A 17,444-nucleotide genomic window follows, 5' to 3' on the forward strand; every position below is an offset into this window, starting at 1 on the left:
GAATAATATTATAATCACATTGGGATATTTAAAACCTAATCACTGGACCAGATGAAGTCATAACTGGCAGTAGTTAAATGAAGTCTTAATAAATGTTATCATTCACAGGAGCAGCTGTGTAACTACAAAAGTAATCTCGCTGTGGTTAGTCTGGATAATGATGAACACAGCATAGAGAGGACAATCTGATGTGAATTTAAATATTAAACTCAAATAAAAAATGAAACCAATACTGTATTTCTTATTGCTTAGTGGAGGGCATTGTGGGTAGACCTGACATTACTGTATTTTCTCTATTTTAATATTCATTTGCTCATAAGGAATAAAACTTAAGACTTTTAGTTTAGATTAGTTTTTAATCTGGAAGTTGCAGATGCTGTACATAAACTGGCATAGACTTTTAAACTTTTAAACAATTTAATTCCCATAATGAAACACAGATATTTCTGACAGACGATGACAGAAAAGATCATTTTGCACGTGTCATAAATATAACTCAGTGTCCCCTGGTATGAGTTTAAGTGTCACATGTTGATGATAAAGCGGTCGACCTTCATCGAATATGCTGGCTTCAGGTATTTCTGCAGTTCATTCTTCTTCAACCAAAGAAGGCTCGGGCTTGTGGGGGGTGCGCTGTCTGACAGGATGGCTTTGAAGAAGAACACTTTTGTTCCTACTGTGCTCTCCGTCCGAACAGCTTTGGGCAGTTTGTACTTGTACACTCCGCAGGGGGCATTTCCAAGGAAAGTCGCCTTGAAACCAGCTGCTGCAGGTAAGAGAACAGGCTGTGAGTTCACTCAGGCGGAGACAAAAGGTGAGCAAGAAGTCCAGGTGTTCAAGGCGCAGCAGCTGCATTTTGTTGCGTTCTTCTGGATAAGCAGTTTGACTGCTCCAATTAGAAGTACTGTACCGCCCCCTGTTCTTTCTTCTCTGCTCTGACAACATCACACTTTTAAATCTAATCTCATGTTACGCTGGCACCAACAAAGCCATGTTACACCTTCCCTTCCTACCAAGTCCAGCTATATTAAAAATGCATCAACTGTAAGACACTTTAAATAAAGTGCCTCACGTTAATGTCAAGAGGACAGCCTTAATGGGAAGTGATTGATGGAGGTGGCACATTATTAGTTCATGAGCAATGTTGTAAAATGGTTACGCATAGTGAGTCAGTGGCATTTCATAGAAAATGCTTTAAGGCTTAGATGCTTCATTCCATTGCAAAATAAAATCTGCCAGTTTTAAAATGAATAACTTTGATTTGAGGGAACATTAGTGAGCCACTGAAAACATCTGTGCCATCAAGTGTATGCTTTGACCCTTTGACCCTCTTCAGCCCCGTCATCTGCATATTATTTCTTTAAGAAATAGATTGGACTCTACGGATGATGTCAGCGAAGAGAACAGTTCAGCTATGATCATAAGTGTAAATGCATGGGGGGTGCAGGCAGAGTGGATAATGCAGATGACTGTAATCTAAGCATCACACTTGTATTTTAGATAAGACCAGAAAACTGCAACGATGCTTCAGATAAAACTGTCGTTATAACAATAGCAAGAATGCAGCAAATGAAGAAATAACAAATACTCACCCAGTAAGTTCAGAGTTAAATATATGTGTGTGTGTGTGTATATATATATATATATATATATATATATATATATATATATACACACACACATATATATATATACATACATACATATATATATATAAAAAATAACCATTTTGCTTACATATTTGTTCACCTTTGTATAATAATATTGGTCTTGCAGAAGGCTGAGATCACAATCAATGTGGACTAGGTTCAAGTAGAGTGCAAGTGTTTTGCAAATTGTGAATACATTCCGACGCATTTATTACATATGTGACAGCGATATGTAATGAAGATTAAGACAGACAACCGGATGATCTTATACTTGTAGTCTCAGATGTCATACTGATGCAGTTACGTTCAAATACCAACAGCAAGCAACTAAGCATCACATCCTTTGGATTTTTGCAAAAAACTGCCTCAATTAACATATGCCTGTGGTTGGTTTATGAGAGATCCCTGCCTTGAAAAGCTATTAACACACAAACTAATGTCTGTGCTCAGCAGCTTTTTATCAGGATTACAAACCTGTGTTACCTGGCAGGGAGGCGAGGGCTCTCTCAGCTGTCTGTCGCAGCGTCTCTCCTTCCTGCCACTGAGTCTGAGGCAGCAGCCACAGCTTCTCTCTGCCCACCTGCTGCTCAGCCAAAAGAAACAGCGAGTCGGCCAGGCAGCGCTGCGCAGAGGTCAAGTCCTTATCTATGTCGGCTAAACAAGAGACAGGAGACAGAACCATCAGTGGCTTCACCACAACAACTATGCTGGTGGCTGCAAAATTTACACTGACTTTTGAAATGTCACAGGGAGTAAAATGTAAATTGAAAGTTCTGGAGCAAATAGATTTCTGAATGTCAAAAAAACGCATTAAAGCCTCTTCCCTCTGGTAATTTCATTTAAAGGCAGCTCTTGGAGACTCTCTTGGATGATCTAATTTTCTTTTCCATTCTGTTTTACTTGATTAATGATTGCAGCTAGACACAAAGGCTGAATGCTACTATATATCACATGCAGCTACTTCTTTAGGCACATTGATTATACTTGGAAATATTTTCATTTATGCACTTTAAGGTTTTCTGGTTTAATCTCAGTAGTAAAATATTTGACCTTTTTCTACACTGACCTGTGACCCTTGGCGCTAGCTGGAAGTTCTTAAGCTTCTGCTCCCAGGCGTCTTCCATGTCCTGAGCCAGCATGATCTCCTGGTTCCCTTGGCTACCCTCTTCATCTGAATCGTAATCATCTGCTTTCTTACGGCTCATCCTCTCTGATTCCTCCAGCACCCGCAGCTCGTGGTCTGATACAAGGCTTCTCTCCAGCTCCATCTGAAATGAATTTAAAGTGGGACTTAGTTAGTCTTGTTATTGTGATAAAGCAACATGGCTGACAGCAACCCCTGATCTCAATTTGTAATCATCTTAAAGTGTGTATCCTTGTTGGGAATTTTCTTGGCCCCTAAAGATGGCTACGGTACTTATGCCTGACAAAGCCAAAACCCGGTCAAAACACATTTGATTTAAACTGAGTTAATACAAAAATCTAATCTTGAGATCTGTTCCATTATAACAAAATAAAAACACACAAAAATGCTTAGTGTTTAGGAAAATGGGAGTATGGGTCCATACCTTCTCAGGTCACTGTGTAGCACCAGAATTGGTGGCATATTTTGTCAATAAATGTACTCTATTGTAGACGAAAGGCAACATATTGTGTGCTTTCCCAGTTGAGTAGCTTATGCCTTTTCATCCACCTACTGCACTCACCTGGAGCATCATTTCTTTGAACTCCTGCTCAAGCGGGTGTAAGTCCGCTGAAATGACCGGGAGCCTCTGCAGACACACTGCCGCAACCAACGTCCATGGAGACGTCGCTGTTTCCGTTACAGTTTTGGTCTGAAGACTTGCTCGACAAACACTATTGCTGGAAAACTCGCGGAACCCGGTGTTCCTGACCGCTGTCCTGCTAAAATGTGAGAAAAACTGCAGCAGAGATCGATTCGCCATCCTTCTACAGGGCGCAGCCATCTTGTTGTGCTACATTCACTGTATATACGATTAAAAGAACTTGAGGTCGGGCACTTCACATGTACTGTCAGGAAGTGTAATTTTTGAGAGCAATTGGTTTACACTAGTGTCTTAAGTAAAATTTCATATTTGTGTTTTGCGGGGTGAGGTAAATCGTTTATTGTTTGAGCGCTTCCGAGAGGGTGTTTTAAGTTATCGTTCACGTTTTCTATCATTTTCGTATTTCGTGAACGCAACACTGTCTACTGACTACCCACAATTCAGTGCAGAGTTAAGAAGAATCTATTTTGCCAAGAGGGAAGGGGTGGGCTTTATTAGACTCCTTTAATAAAACAATAAATTATGTAATTGTAAAGACTGAATAAATGCCTTTTATATATCAATTCAAATAATTCCTGTTGACTTTCTATTTACAAAAGTAATTTAGTTATATAACTCAAAAATGGTAATATTTGTATGACTTCCACCCCTCAAAATATTGCGGGTCTGCTCTTGATTAGCAGATCCAAAGCAGCACCTCCAATGTCACATTTGTCGCATGTGTGATGTCTAGCTTGCATTGTACGTATAAACGTATTAAAAATGTATAAATTAGTTAATTCCGTGCGTATAGTGTGTCGACAGCTCGCGGTCCCCATTGATGCAAATGGAATTTCTCTGTAAGTTTGTTTTGTATTTGTATTGATTAAGAGCGTTCCTGTTTGCTAACGGCTAGCTCTGATAAAGTCAGCTTGTTTTGATGCTGCATGTGTCCAGCTGGTATAACAATAATGGCAACAAACCCTGTTTAGCTATCCAGACTCACTTATGCAGATTAACTACCTGTAAACAGATATGCCAGCAGAACATTATGTAGCAGTGCTGTCGGACAGCAGGAGGCTGAAGCATCCAGTGCGGGCTCCCGAAAAACGTTCAGGTCAGAAATCTGGACATATTTGCCTGACATCTTCCCTTTTTCCCTTAAAAATCACATGATTAACTCAGCTTTAATGTTTCAGCCTTTTTCCGCCAATGCCTGGTCAGGATAGTGCTCTGAGATGGGGTGGAAAGAAGTTTGAGGAGTTACCAATCATTCACATAAAAGCCACTTACAACAAGTAAGTAGAAACTGATGATAAAGCCAATTCCTACTCTTTTTGTGCTTATAGCCTCAGATTTGTGTTTCGTGGTCAATTAAAATGTCTCAGAAAAGGTCTAAAAGTATATTTATATGTATATATGTTTTTCTTTTATTATTTCATTCCATATGGATCTGGTTTTGTTAAGGAGCTATGAAATGTGTGTTTAGGGAAGAGACTAGAACTACAATAACTATTTAAGTAGAAATGGATGCAATTAATTAACAGTAGAAACATTAAAATCAATTTACTGATATGATTTGCTGTTTATTTGCTATCTAAACATGGAAATAAACATATCATATGTGTACCAGCACACACATCCACCTGACAGACAGTGAAGGACATTCCATGGTGAGGACGTCGTGCGGCACAGAAGGCTTCAAGAACATCAAAAAGTCGACGCCCATAGCTGCTCAGACTGCAGGCATCTCAGCTGCTTCGGTAAGTTCTCTGAAAATGTTACTTGTTGCTAATAGTTTTTTTGTCAGGTAACAAGCCAGTGTTTTAATCAAGAACACGGAGCTATGCACTGTTGGATTAGATATTGAAAAGCTTTTCTGACCACTAAGCTGCCACCTCATTGTGTCTGCAGAAAGTTATTAAATCAAAGTAGTAAATTAGGCAGTTCCTCCACTCTGTGTAGCAACACTTAATTCATGAATACTAAATGTTTGTTGTAAATAAACTGCCTTCTGTAACAACTGGAGTGGAGCAGTGTTAAAAAGCTCATTTAGAATTCATATTAATCTGATTTATGAAAGCCGCCGGCTAACAGAGAGAAGGTCATACAGCTTCTGAAGTAAACTCAAGCTTCCTGTGTGTCTGAACAGAAATCAACAGCAAAGGGAGTTACGTTTGTCCGTGTGGTGGTCAAAGGTCCTGGCCCTGGACGTCAGGTGAGTATCTCTTGTATTTTATTACATTACACATCTTGAATGTTATTACCTTTATAAATACAGTATATGTTCAGTATCTTGTATTCATTTGTTTTGAAGCATGTAAAGTGTTTTTTCCTAAAATAGAAGGTTTGGTTATTTTGACATGATAAATGACTCCAGGATTGAATATTCAGTACAGTATATGACTCAGTCTTTCAGGTCTTATTAAAACTCATGCACCTCGATTCATCAGACTTCATGCAAATTGGTCTCATACAGTATTATTTATATGACAGATGAGGTACACTGACCCTGCTTTTTAATCTTAGAGTGGGCCTTCAGCACACACATATTACTACACAAAGAAACAGCCCTCCAATTAATTCCAGACTTTCCATAATGATGATAATTTAAGGCTGTTTAAAGAGCCGCACCTTAAATCTGTTCTTATTAGCTTTCCTAATGAAGGAATCTTTTTTCGCTCTGTTTTGCAGCCTGCAATCCAAGGCCTGACAATGGGAGGCCTGCAGGTGGTATCGATCACTGACAACACCCCCGTGCCACACAATGGATGCCGCCCACGCAAAGCCAGACGGATGTGAGCTCAGAGTGCCAGAATGCACGGCAACAGGAGGGAAAATGTGTTCAAATATGCTAATAAATAGTTTTGTTGTGTATCTTTACTAGCTCTGAGGAAGTAATTGCAGATGGGGTAATTAATGAGTAGACAACAGGTGTCGCAGGCCACAGGCCATTGTTGACACATGAATAAACCTTCAGTCTTACTGCAGGCCTTTCCGATGTCTGTTAGTAGACTGATGGTTACATACAGCAGAGAAGCTGCTCTGCATGTGGAGAGAAAAAAGCTCTGTACACAGCTGGTAGCCACAGGCCCACAAATCATAGGTGAACAGATGAAGCAGATCACCCTTCCTTTATGAACAAAGTTCTGTTTATTCTTTCAGCACATAAGACAGCCAAACATCTGTATAACGTGGTATAAACACAGCAGTGTAAAGCTCTGAAGAACATGACTACAGACCAATAAGAGAAGTGGGAAACGAGATGAGTGTACATACACCCTCTACTTACATTGTAAAACATGCACGATAATATAGTTAAAAAGTGTTGTGTTTTTTACGGCTGAAAAAACAAACTCAAGTTCCAGTTTCATACTTAACAGAAAACCCTGTGATGCCTTTAACGTGTTAGTGCAAATGTCTATGTAGTCACCAGATACTTAAAAAGCTAACAAGCTCATGTGATCATGTGGTCAGTCTTTACACAGAATCAAATGCTATTAACAATTAATAGGGTTATTCTAAACTGTATATCACAATGGGGCCTGAATAATACAGTACTCATGTGACACATGTGAATAAGGTTAGCCCTTTTATGCTCAACAACTCCCTGCTGCTGTTTAACTTGTACACTGGTAGCCACAGTAGAAGCAATGCTGTAAAATTAACAGAATTGCATGTTAATTGTCCTGCTGTTCACACAGGCTTCTCTCAGAGCTCGAACATGCCATCTGTACCATAAACATTTTATGTGTTTGTCCTTGCATTGTGCACCAAACAAGCCTGAGATGTTAGCAAGATCTGATGCAAACATGGAGGATTTGATGAGCCAATTAATATCCTTTCGTCAACTCAGCAGCTGCAATATCTAAACTGTTATACTGCCATCTCTCAGAAGTAAAAGGGTGTCAGATGGCACCCGTTTAAATTAAACAGCTGCTGCTCTTGTATTCAAGAGGATTAAAATGAAAAGGAGACAAAAATCTGGTAGATGGAGACACTTATGTAATGTCCGAAAACATAAAGGAAACTTTAAGAATGCCATAACTGTTGAGAATGACTTTTGTTCCCATAAACAATCCAAACCAAATTCCAAACCGACCTGTAGTCATGTAGTGTAACATTAAGTATGACGTCACACCGGCTACTACATAACAATCATTATTGTGCTTACTGCTCCCTGTGCAGCTGTGTTGGGAGGGGGAAACACACAAACACATCTGATGTGATTGGCTGAGTTAACATAGCTGTTCCTCTTACCTAAACTTTGCTGCTGAAGTGTAAGTGGTGTCACACTAGTGTCAGCTCCTGACCTTTGATTTCTGAAGAGGGCAAGAGGGAAAATAACCAAAACACAATAATCAAACTAAACAGCTGATATACCTAATATAGAAAAAGTGCAGTGCTGAAAATAGAGATTGTAAACACACTGGCTATACAAAAATACATTGTTTTATTTCAAATTGTAGTGAAGACCCTTCTTTACACAAACATCTAGACTCTGTCACACAGAGATCAAACCACCAATGTAAGATATGGACTCCAACACAAGTCTGGCACTACAGGCTCCCTCTCTATGGCTCTGCTAACATCACCAACACATTCAACAAAACATGAATAAAACAACAATGCAGGCATCGAAAGTGCAGCGATGCTTCAAAATGACCACAAAACATAAATAACTGGTGGGGCTATGTTACTGTAAATACATCACCACAAGCTCCACACACAGCAACAAAAACAAAAAACAATAGAACAACTCAGAAATGATGACAGAGACAACGAAAGCTTTTAATTTTAGTTAGAGGCTTTTGGGGAGAAGCCTTTTCGAATGGGGTGAAAGATTCTCCCTTTTCTGGAGAAACTATTTTCCTTCATCCCCAAGCATAAAGTAGAGGGACTTAAAGTATCTACACTGGGATACATCACTTTACAAAACATTACACTAATTCTTTACAGCAGCACATGTACAAGTTTTGAAATGAGAACAACAACTATAATAATGTAAGCCTTTACACATCAGCATTAACATTTGTATTAGACTGCAGCGTGGAAACTTTGCAGTACCTGGAACACTACTGGAGAAGATTGTCATTCTGAATCCATTCTGGATGTGTTAAAGTGAACCAAGTGAAAAACTCCTCAGCAGTTAGTGTTGATCCTGCCTTCAAAAAGGCACTTAACCACAGCCTGTGTCAGTGAAGGAGCCACATGAGGCTGTAGACTGTTTGATTGAGAAGTTTTATGGGGCTGAAGAATGTAGAATTTGATGAGGCAGGAGCACTGTAATTGATACAGCTAAGCATTTGGTGCTTTTTAAATATTGCACTTTGAAAGAAGAAGATGCAACATGGAAATTAAGGGACAAGGAGTGATTGTACATACAGCCCTCTCATTAGGAGCTATAAAAGGTTAGAAATCTTGGCACCAGGAGGTCGAGAGCCGGAGCAAGTTTGGTGAACTGCTGGAGCGTCACAGAGCTTTCCCATTGCTCCACATCACTTCCCCTGGAGGTTACTAAGCTCCAAGTCCTCCTTGCGCCGTTTCTGTTGGGTGAAGAGGGAGCTGAAGGGATACAGTTTGGCCTTGGCTGGATAGCGCTGGCCTGCAATGTCCACCTCGTAATCCCCACGGTTGATGAAATCAGGGGTGATGGGTGTGGGGAGCCCCTCTGGGCCTGGCGGTGGAGACACAAAGCCCAGACAGACGTGGCGCTCCAAAGTGTAGCTGTAAGCGCTGCTAGTGGTGGTTCCGGCAAGCTGACCATTGCGATAGATGGGCTCTCCCCACCATGGCCACAGGTCCAGCTCAGTGTCATGGTCCTCCAGAACCAGCATGACAAACCGACGAGACACACCATCCTGGCGCTGTTGAAGCAACGCCTCGCGGCCAAGGAAATTTGTATCCTGGTGGAGAGCAATTAAAAGACATGTCAAATAAGCAGAAAAAATGGAGGCATTGAAAACGGGTCAAAAGGTGGTGCTAGAGTGCACGAATTCAAGACAAGTAAAGAACAATATCTTCGATAGAACAGTTCTCTGAAACCAGTGTTAAGCTGGGGTGTTTTCATTAATAGCTCGTTCACATGGCTCGGATAGCACATCTAATGCTTCACTGTTTTCAAAATGAGACTGATGGGAAACTTAACAACTGCTCGATTATAATGCCACCTGTTGTTTCTGCAGACACAAAGGGTGACAAATTTCCTTCCCCCTCTTGGTGAGGACTACAGCCCAGATGTTGAGGCTTACAGCAAAGCAGATGTCATGATACCGTTTATCATTCTGCTCTGCTTCTATCTTCCAGGCAGCTTATAGTGAATTCTAGTTAAAAACTAGACTATTATAAAGTTGGCTACAATCAGAGAATATGTGTTGCTATGTGTAGCTGTAATGGTTTCAGACCTTGTCAAACTTGACCCTGAACTCTCGTCCACACTCCAGTGGGGTGGTGAAGGTGTCAAGGTCCTGGCCCCAGAAGGCAAAAAATTTCTCTATGCGCAGGCTGCGCAGTGCGTAGTACCCTGCATTACGAATCCCATACTTCTGACCCACTGACATCACCTCGTTGTAAACATGCAGCGCATACTGTAGGGAGCACAGGAACAAACCAATGTTAAATGTATGCGTTACACACTATGCTGTGCTTTGTACCACTATAATGCATGGATCATTTTCTAATCATCACATATAGTACCCACAAATATTGCTTGCAAAATATACCACACTATTACATGCATGCATCCCCTCTTTTAATTCTATGTTGTGTAAAAGCACAATACAAAATCACCTGATCATACATGTTGCCATGTTGACAACACAACCATGTAAAATATTTTGAGACCAACCCTCCCAGTGTAACAATGTCTGTGTGTGTATGCAGTTTGCACCTCTATGGGGATGTAGAGCATGAAACCCGGTTCTCCAGTGTGAGTCATACTCATCACTCTGATCCCGTTGGCATAGCCCACACTCATCTCCTGTAAACACACACAAACAGGGTCAGTTAGTGCTTGTGGCAGTTTGAAGAGATGGCCTACAATCCATCCACGTTGACCCCACAAGCCTTTTCCTACCTTACAGAACATGGAGGGGAAGTGATCAGGCGTCATGGAAACGTAGGACAGTTCAGCCAGAACATCCATAGCACGAGGTCCAATCAGATTTAAAGCTATGAGTACAGGATAAGAGTTATAAGACTTAAGAGCCTTCATAGTCAGAGCTCATTTGATTTCACTCCAGATCTCAAAACTAAATGTACAGTAGGTCTTGTGTTACTCACATTTGAAGTTAACTACAGTACATATCAACATGTTGAAAACACCAAATCCATCGTACTTAGATGATTGTTCAGAAGAAGATGGATGTCATCTAGAGAAGCCACTTCAAGGCCACATCATTGCACCCTCAATAATGGTGTACTTACCTGTGTACTTCCAGCTGACATCCTCTAGGTGGAGGTGTGGGTCATTAGGCATATATTTCTTTATCCAGTACCAACAGTGGACCTGCTGATCAGTCGGAGAGATGATGAAGAAGCTGGAAAGTGAGGGAGACAGCTGTTGTAGTCATTATAAAACACATGTCTACAGTATAATTGTTCAGATGTTTCAAACCTGTTCTTGCTAAGGCGAACAACGCTGCAGTCATTTTCATAGCCTCCTCTCTCATTTAGCATGCCGGTGTGGACGATGTGTCCGACAGGAACATCCAGGTCGTTGGCACACAGGTGCTGCAGCAGTTCCAAAGCCTGGTCCCCCGTTGACTGACACATCAGGACAGATCAGAAGGTTTGGTTTCAATTACATTAGCATATCAATAACTGACAAATAGTATTGCTTTATTTTAAGAACATTTTGCCATGTGACTCTGCCAGGGTGTGACCAGATGAGTCTTCTATGCTTATAAACTTGAAGCCACATAAAATAAATGCTGATTATAAGATGTCCATATTGCATCTAGACTCACAGTCAATTCAAACTTAGTAAAGGAGGACATGTCGATGACACAGACGGCCTCTTTGCAGCATTTCACTTCTGCCCCAACAATATCAAACCAGTCTGGCTTGTAGAAGGTTTTACTCTGGTCCAGAGACAGCAGATCTATAGAAATAAACAATTAAACTAAGTGGTTTTATTCATTAGACCATCCTACAATCGAACAGTTTTTGAAATCCCTCCTAAACCTTTTACACTTTAAAGAAAATGTGTGTTGCTACTTAATGATTTGTACCTTTCCCTGGGGGAACAAAGTATTTGGGCCTTTCAAAGCCGTGTTTTTCCATCCAGCGAGCCCCCTGTGTGTCCAGGCGGTCATAAAGTGGACTTGTCCTCAGCTGACGGCCAGTCTGAAAGTCCCACCGTGGAACCTTCAGTTCATACAGCAAGGCTGAACAGGGACGCACAAACAACAGATGCATAGGCTGAATAACACTGCTAATTATAAATACACATAACCTGTAGCACTTGTAGTTGTGCATCTGATCATTTCCCTTTTTGTGTGACCCACTAAAACTTCAACATAGTGGCATAGACTCACGCATAACTTCCATCACTCTGTGCCGCAGGAAGGTTCTGCTGCTCTGCAGGTTGCCAAAGCGTTTGATGTCCAGTGGCCAAACATTAGCAGTTGGGTAGCCATAGGTCATCCACTCTGCTAGGTACCTGGGTACCAAAGCACACAACAGGCGTTTGGTGCTTCATTGTAATGCAATCAAACTGCGGTTACATCACAGTACTCATCACTGCAATTAGTAAAACACACAAGTAAACCATAATTCTTTTATTAAATTTAAAATACATTTAAATAATTATATACTACACTCGTCCTCTTATTTACTTTTAGTTATCCTCTCATCAATACTTACTTGCCAGCCCCTCCAGCAAAGGTCAGACCTGAGGAGTTCATCCCTGCCAGCACATAGTAGCCAGAGACTCCTGGTGTCTCCCCCATCAGACAGCGCATATCGGGTGTGAAGGACTCTGGACAGTTAACCAGCTGATGGATCTCAGCTAACTCGAGACTTGGCATTCTCCTCAGCAGGGCACTTAACATTGGCTCTGAAAGTAAAAAATGACAGAATATGCTCTCCACATCACTTAACTACACCAGTAATGTCTTTGCAAGTATAGTTCTCAACATCTGAAGCTCCATCAACCTCGTTGTTTATTTCCCCTCAGTAAAAATGCTTGAGTTTGGTTTTCATTCCTTTCACCAATCCCTCAAACCACAAGCCATCTACCCTTTGCCCTTTTGTTCCATCAACACTACAGCATGTTATTCCAAAACAAATGCTAACCTTGTGACAACAACAATCAAATGTGAAAGATGTAAGTGACTGTAATATTTATAATCACTGTCTAATATATTTTAAAATGCATGACAAACTTTTTTTCCTGATCTAATTACTGATACAGATGACATAATTGGGGCATTCCTCTCAATTTACATTAAAATTCAAATTAAAACTCTGCTACTAGGTGCGTGTACGTGTATATAAGAGTTTTTTCTTGTATATATTGTATTTATTGTACTTTGATATGTTGCTACTACAACTTAATTTCCCCACAGGGATTAATAAAGTAATTCATCTTAAAATGACTTTTACAATAGGACATGAACAGTCTAATTTACATGACATAAACAAGCATTATTTTTAAAATATATGTGCAGAATGACCCATGACAGATTAGTTTCACCATGTGTGCTGCTGCTGTTCAGGGTTGGCTGGCAGTAAAACAGCGTCTTTATGGCAGCCTGTCAAGCTGTATGAGAAATCTCAAATTACTAGAATGAGGCCAAGGCCAAAAGCCAGGTGTGTGAGCATGTTTATAGGTGCACAGAGGGGAGCGCAGGGTCAGAGTAGTCAGCCAACAACAATAATGGCTTCCTGGAGATAGAAACACTCAGTGTTTCTACAAAACAATTACGTGCTAAAGACCCCTGCCAGTCCGTTTGGGCCTATCTAACATTACACCTCCACAGTCATTTCTGCAATTATTCAATGAAAGAAGTCGCCAAAAACATTCACTGTCTAAGTAGAGTTTTCTTTGGACTCTTTGTGGTGCAAATGCACATTATGAACACCACACTGCTTGTATTTAAGTAATGACATCCAATGAATCATCTGTCTGCCTTTTGTACAGCGTATTTGTCTCTGTCTAATAGCCATAAATAGGTTTGACAGAGTAGACTTATTTCAGAGGAGCTGAGAGAAACATCCAACATTCAGTTTAAATGATGGTCCTTTTACCAAAGTGATCCCAGTCTTCCTGCATGTTCTGGATCTCGAGCTGGTTACGTCCCTCAGTGAAAATTGGTTTGGGGTTCTTCTCAAAGCCTCCAGAAAGAAGACCTCCCTGCCACGGCCGTGCATATATCCTACCATCCATATCAATCAACACTGAAAACAAGAAAACAAACAAATGAAACCACCAACTGTAGACCTCTTTGTAACTTCAAGCAGTAATCAAAAAAGTAAATGTTCTTTTCTATTTCAGTTAGTGTTTAAAATGACAACACAGGACGGGTAAGTAATGTTTACAATAAAATACAATGCTGTGAAAGAAGTTTATTTTCCAGAGTGTTAGATGTTTGACACCTGGTGTGCTGGGGGAAAGTGGCTCTTGCAGAGGTTTGGTGAGGAGGTAGAAGTGTTCACAGCCATGGAGGGGAACAGACACCTTTGTCTCACTAGCCTGACCCAGCTCATAAGCCCACTACAGCAAACAGAGACACAGGAAAAATGTTATCTGCTGCACAGGACTCAAATCTAGAAACTAATGTACTATGAACTGCATAAATGCAAAGATAAATCAGAATTCTTACATTATTCCAAATATTACAAATGTTTTCTCACACAAGGGCTAGTCCTAATTCTGGATCTTATTGGATTTACCTGTCCAGCACAGTTGACAAAATATTCACACTCAATGGAGCCACGATCAGTTTCTACAGCCATCACATGACCCTTCTCCACAAGAACCTGCTGGACACTGGTTCGCTCCAAGATCTGAACACCTGGAAAGTTTCAAAAAGAAGAGAGAATAAACAGAGAAAAGAAAGGACAGAAGGAGGAGAGAACAGGTCTAGTTACATGATAAATGGTTTATCAACACCAAGATGAGAGTTTGAATTACCCTGTCCAGCTGCAGCCACAGCCAGAGCGTGGTTAACTTCAGGTGGGGATACGACAGCATCCGCAGGAAGGTGGAGTGCACCCACCAGATCATGAATGTTAACAAGAGGGTGGAGTTTCGACACCTCTTTGGGTTTAATGATGTTACAGCTAATCCCCATTACCCTGAGAAGAGGATGGGTCATAGCATCTTCATTCAGCAATCAGGAACACCTCTATGACTAAACTCAGACAGTGAGACTCTTACTTGAGCCTTGATGCCAGACGCTTAAGAGAGATGAAGCGGTCCTGATTTTGTGCCAGACACAAAGATCCTGTCTTCACATAACCTGCAACACATACCACACACACCAAACCATGCATAACATGACACAGTGTAATTGCTGCACTCATTTTACAAGGCATACCTGAGAAATATAAATTAATGACAAAATAAAGACTACGTCATGAATTGGCAGAAAGGATAATCATTAGTGATTATAGTACATCTTTCTCTTTAATAGCATTGAGTATAAGTAAAAACAAGTTACATGAATATGTCTAACCTGTTTTAATCCCCGTCTCTGCCTCCAGCTGCTCATAAAGTCTGCTGGAGTAGTTGGCCATTTGACACTCAATGGAAAGTGGTTTGGCCACACTGACAATACCAGCACACAGTCGGGTTGTCCCTGCGCCAAGTCTGGTTGGGATAACAATGAAAAAAAAATATATTAAATCAAGCAGTCCTGTTTACAGACCCTCAATTAACTCTTAATGTTAAAACTGCCATTCACTGTAATGAAGGAAACTTGGTCTCTTTCTTGGCCAATAAAAGAGCCTAAAGAGCCTAAAACTGTTTATTTAATTAAAGTGCTGTGCTGCTATCTCTATAACTGCATACATTACAAAAAAAAAAACCTTTTCTCACCTGCCCTGCTCAAGGAGTACAATATCAGTCCAGCCCAGTTTCGCCAGGTGATAGGCCACTGAGGTTCCCACAATACCTCCTCCACAGATCACAACCCGGGCCTGGCTGGGCAATGGGAGCGGGTGAGAGTCTCCACTGACAGCCATGCACTGGGGAGACGTCCAGAGACCCCTTCCAGCCAACCTGTTCCCCGTCTTGGGGAGCAACAGCCTGGGGAGCAGGACAGGGGACAGAGCCCTGGAGCTCCGCACACAGCTACACATAGCCGTGCTTTCTGCAACCACATATACACAAATGCGCAACCTCACATACTGGTCAAGTATGACAAAGTTACAGTTCAGTCTCAGATAAGTTAAAGTGTCAACACTGTAAATGTCACTGATTTCTGCGCAGGTCAGTTTTATAAAGCGACAGCTGTCTCAAAATTGCGATTTTTGGAAACTGAATGATACCTAAGTGGTTGTAGTTAGTTTAGTAACGCAGCCTAACAATATTTATACTTTATACCAAAGACAAGGCCTGGAAAGCAAGCAAGGTTAACCTGCAGCGGTCCCTGAACTGACATGTTTGTACTACTGTTAGCTTAAAAGCATCGCTTTAATACGAGCTTAGTAGCACCGCTAGCTTTAGCTTTTAGTACTTTGACACCTATGTAAAACACCCGGACTCGTTAGCTTAAGTGAAGGGCATCGGCTGACCTAGAGTTTTTCAAAGTTATGCAAAAAAGTTTCCTAACATTTTTGGCATTTTCGATGTGATCAGGTTTATAAAGCTGCTCGGTATCTCCAGAGCCTAGCTAGGTCTTCTCACAACTAGCTGAAGCTGAATATTATGCTAACTCCGTAGCTAAACCATGTCAACCATGTTGTAAATGTTCTTCTCTGCCGTTTCATACATTCCTCATAAGTGCTTTAAACTCACCCAGCCAGCCAAGTCCAGGCGTTGTGAAGTTTTAACACCAGAGGTGAGTTCAGTGACAGAGGTATGGCTGTAAAGCTTGTTTGGGTTCTGCAGTCAGTAACGTCACACCGGGCTCGTTAACACTTCCGGTCTAAACCTTCAAAATAAACCGTCAGCTCTGAGTTAACGCGTGTTCAAGACGCAGGTGGTGGCCGTGTTAAAACAAGAACGAGCTATTTATTTTTGTTGTATGTTTTTATTTTGGGGGTATTTGAAAATGTATGTTACACATATATGTTACTTTTTGGTTTTTAAATGTCTTTGTAATTTTAATAAGCATTGTATGCATTCATTCATTTATTTAGGCTAATCATTTCTTTAGCCCTTTAGCTATAGGAAACTTTTGCTTGGCTTTTATCTTATTATTCATGTTCAATTTACAAAATTCTCCATGGAGTCAGCAAATTGCATTTTAATTCTAAATGTCTACATTGTTCTCTGATCAACACAGAGCTCATCTTCAGTCATTGCCACCACTCTGTGTATGCTAGAAGAGTAAATTAGAGGCCAAAGTTTGTTTGCTTATTTTAAGGTGCATTAACATTTTGTAACTGCACATGCACCAACACTGAGAGTGAATACACAGTAACCTCAATACCACCTAGCATTTGCGCTTCTGTAAAAAACAGAAATAGTTTTTCTGCAGCCGAGTCTATGGACTGAGCATAAAAAGGAGTGACCACTGAGGGGCGCCAAAAGCCCAAAGATTAAGATTAAGAATTGCTTTATTAATCCCCCGGGGATTCATAAAGTCTGTCATCACACTAAAATTACATAGAGATTGTTAAGATGTGTGTATGTACCTTTGCTTTGTATTTGCAATTTGTTTGTCTGTCTGTCTGTTTGTAGTATTTATCAGTACTGATTAATGCAGTACTGCTATGCTGTGAATTGTACACAATCCCTGTACTGATCTGTGTAGATTAATGGATTACTATCAGAGAGAACAAAACACCTCAAGACACAGAATCAGTTGCTGCATGACAAGTCACAAAGGAAATAGTAAACTATATTTATTGGCATGTT

The 17,444-nt window shown here is 40.7% G+C and overlaps 3 protein-coding genes across 6 annotated transcripts; 1 reads left to right on the forward strand and 2 right to left on the reverse strand.

The window, feature by feature from the left end:
• Window positions 1-398: 398 nt before the first annotated feature.
• Window positions 399-3,616, reverse strand: mrpl46 (mitochondrial ribosomal protein L46). 4 transcript variants are annotated; one of them, XM_028402137.1, is made up of 4 exons: window positions 3,356-3,616; window positions 2,716-2,917; window positions 2,133-2,303; window positions 399-763 (listed from the first exon to the last, which is right to left on the reverse strand). In XM_028402137.1, the coding sequence occupies exons 1-4, from the start codon at window positions 3,614-3,616 to the stop codon at window positions 525-527; spliced, it is 873 nt and encodes a 290-aa protein (XP_028257938.1). In that variant the 3' UTR covers window positions 399-524. The 4 variants fall into 4 exon arrangements, with proteins under 4 accessions (XP_028257938.1, XP_028257937.1, XP_028257936.1 ...); XM_028402136.1 differs by having other exon boundaries at window positions 399-766; XM_028402135.1 differs by having other exon boundaries at window positions 2,124-2,303.
• A 494-nt stretch (window positions 3,617-4,110) lies between these two features.
• On the forward strand, window positions 4,111-6,298 carry mrps11 (mitochondrial ribosomal protein S11). Its single transcript, XM_028401955.1, has 6 exons — window positions 4,111-4,275; window positions 4,449-4,532; window positions 4,615-4,713; window positions 5,049-5,178; window positions 5,568-5,633; window positions 6,110-6,298. Exons 1-6 carry the CDS (start codon window positions 4,199-4,201, stop codon window positions 6,215-6,217), a joined length of 564 nt encoding a protein of 187 aa, XP_028257756.1. The 5' UTR covers window positions 4,111-4,198; the 3' UTR covers window positions 6,218-6,298.
• A 427-nt stretch (window positions 6,299-6,725) lies between these two features.
• pdpr (pyruvate dehydrogenase phosphatase regulatory subunit) lies at window positions 6,726-16,509 on the reverse strand. The gene is made up of 18 exons (XM_028401954.1): window positions 16,380-16,509; window positions 15,459-15,732; window positions 15,097-15,230; window positions 14,799-14,880; window positions 14,553-14,716; window positions 14,312-14,433; window positions 14,015-14,132; window positions 13,667-13,816; window positions 12,281-12,473; window positions 11,953-12,077; window positions 11,647-11,802; window positions 11,383-11,516; window positions 11,031-11,179; window positions 10,841-10,953; window positions 10,491-10,585; window positions 10,305-10,394; window positions 9,820-10,002; window positions 6,726-9,321 (listed from the first exon to the last, which is right to left on the reverse strand). The coding sequence occupies exons 2-18, from the start codon at window positions 15,719-15,721 to the stop codon at window positions 8,914-8,916; spliced, it is 2,679 nt and encodes an 892-aa protein (XP_028257755.1). The 5' UTR covers window positions 15,722-15,732; window positions 16,380-16,509; the 3' UTR covers window positions 6,726-8,913.
• Between the last annotated feature and the right edge of the window lie 935 nt (window positions 16,510-17,444).

Source organism: Parambassis ranga, chromosome 3 (assembly GCF_900634625.1).
Source record: "Parambassis ranga chromosome 3, fParRan2.1, whole genome shotgun sequence".
Taxonomy (NCBI): Eukaryota; Metazoa; Chordata; class Actinopteri; family Ambassidae; genus Parambassis; species Parambassis ranga.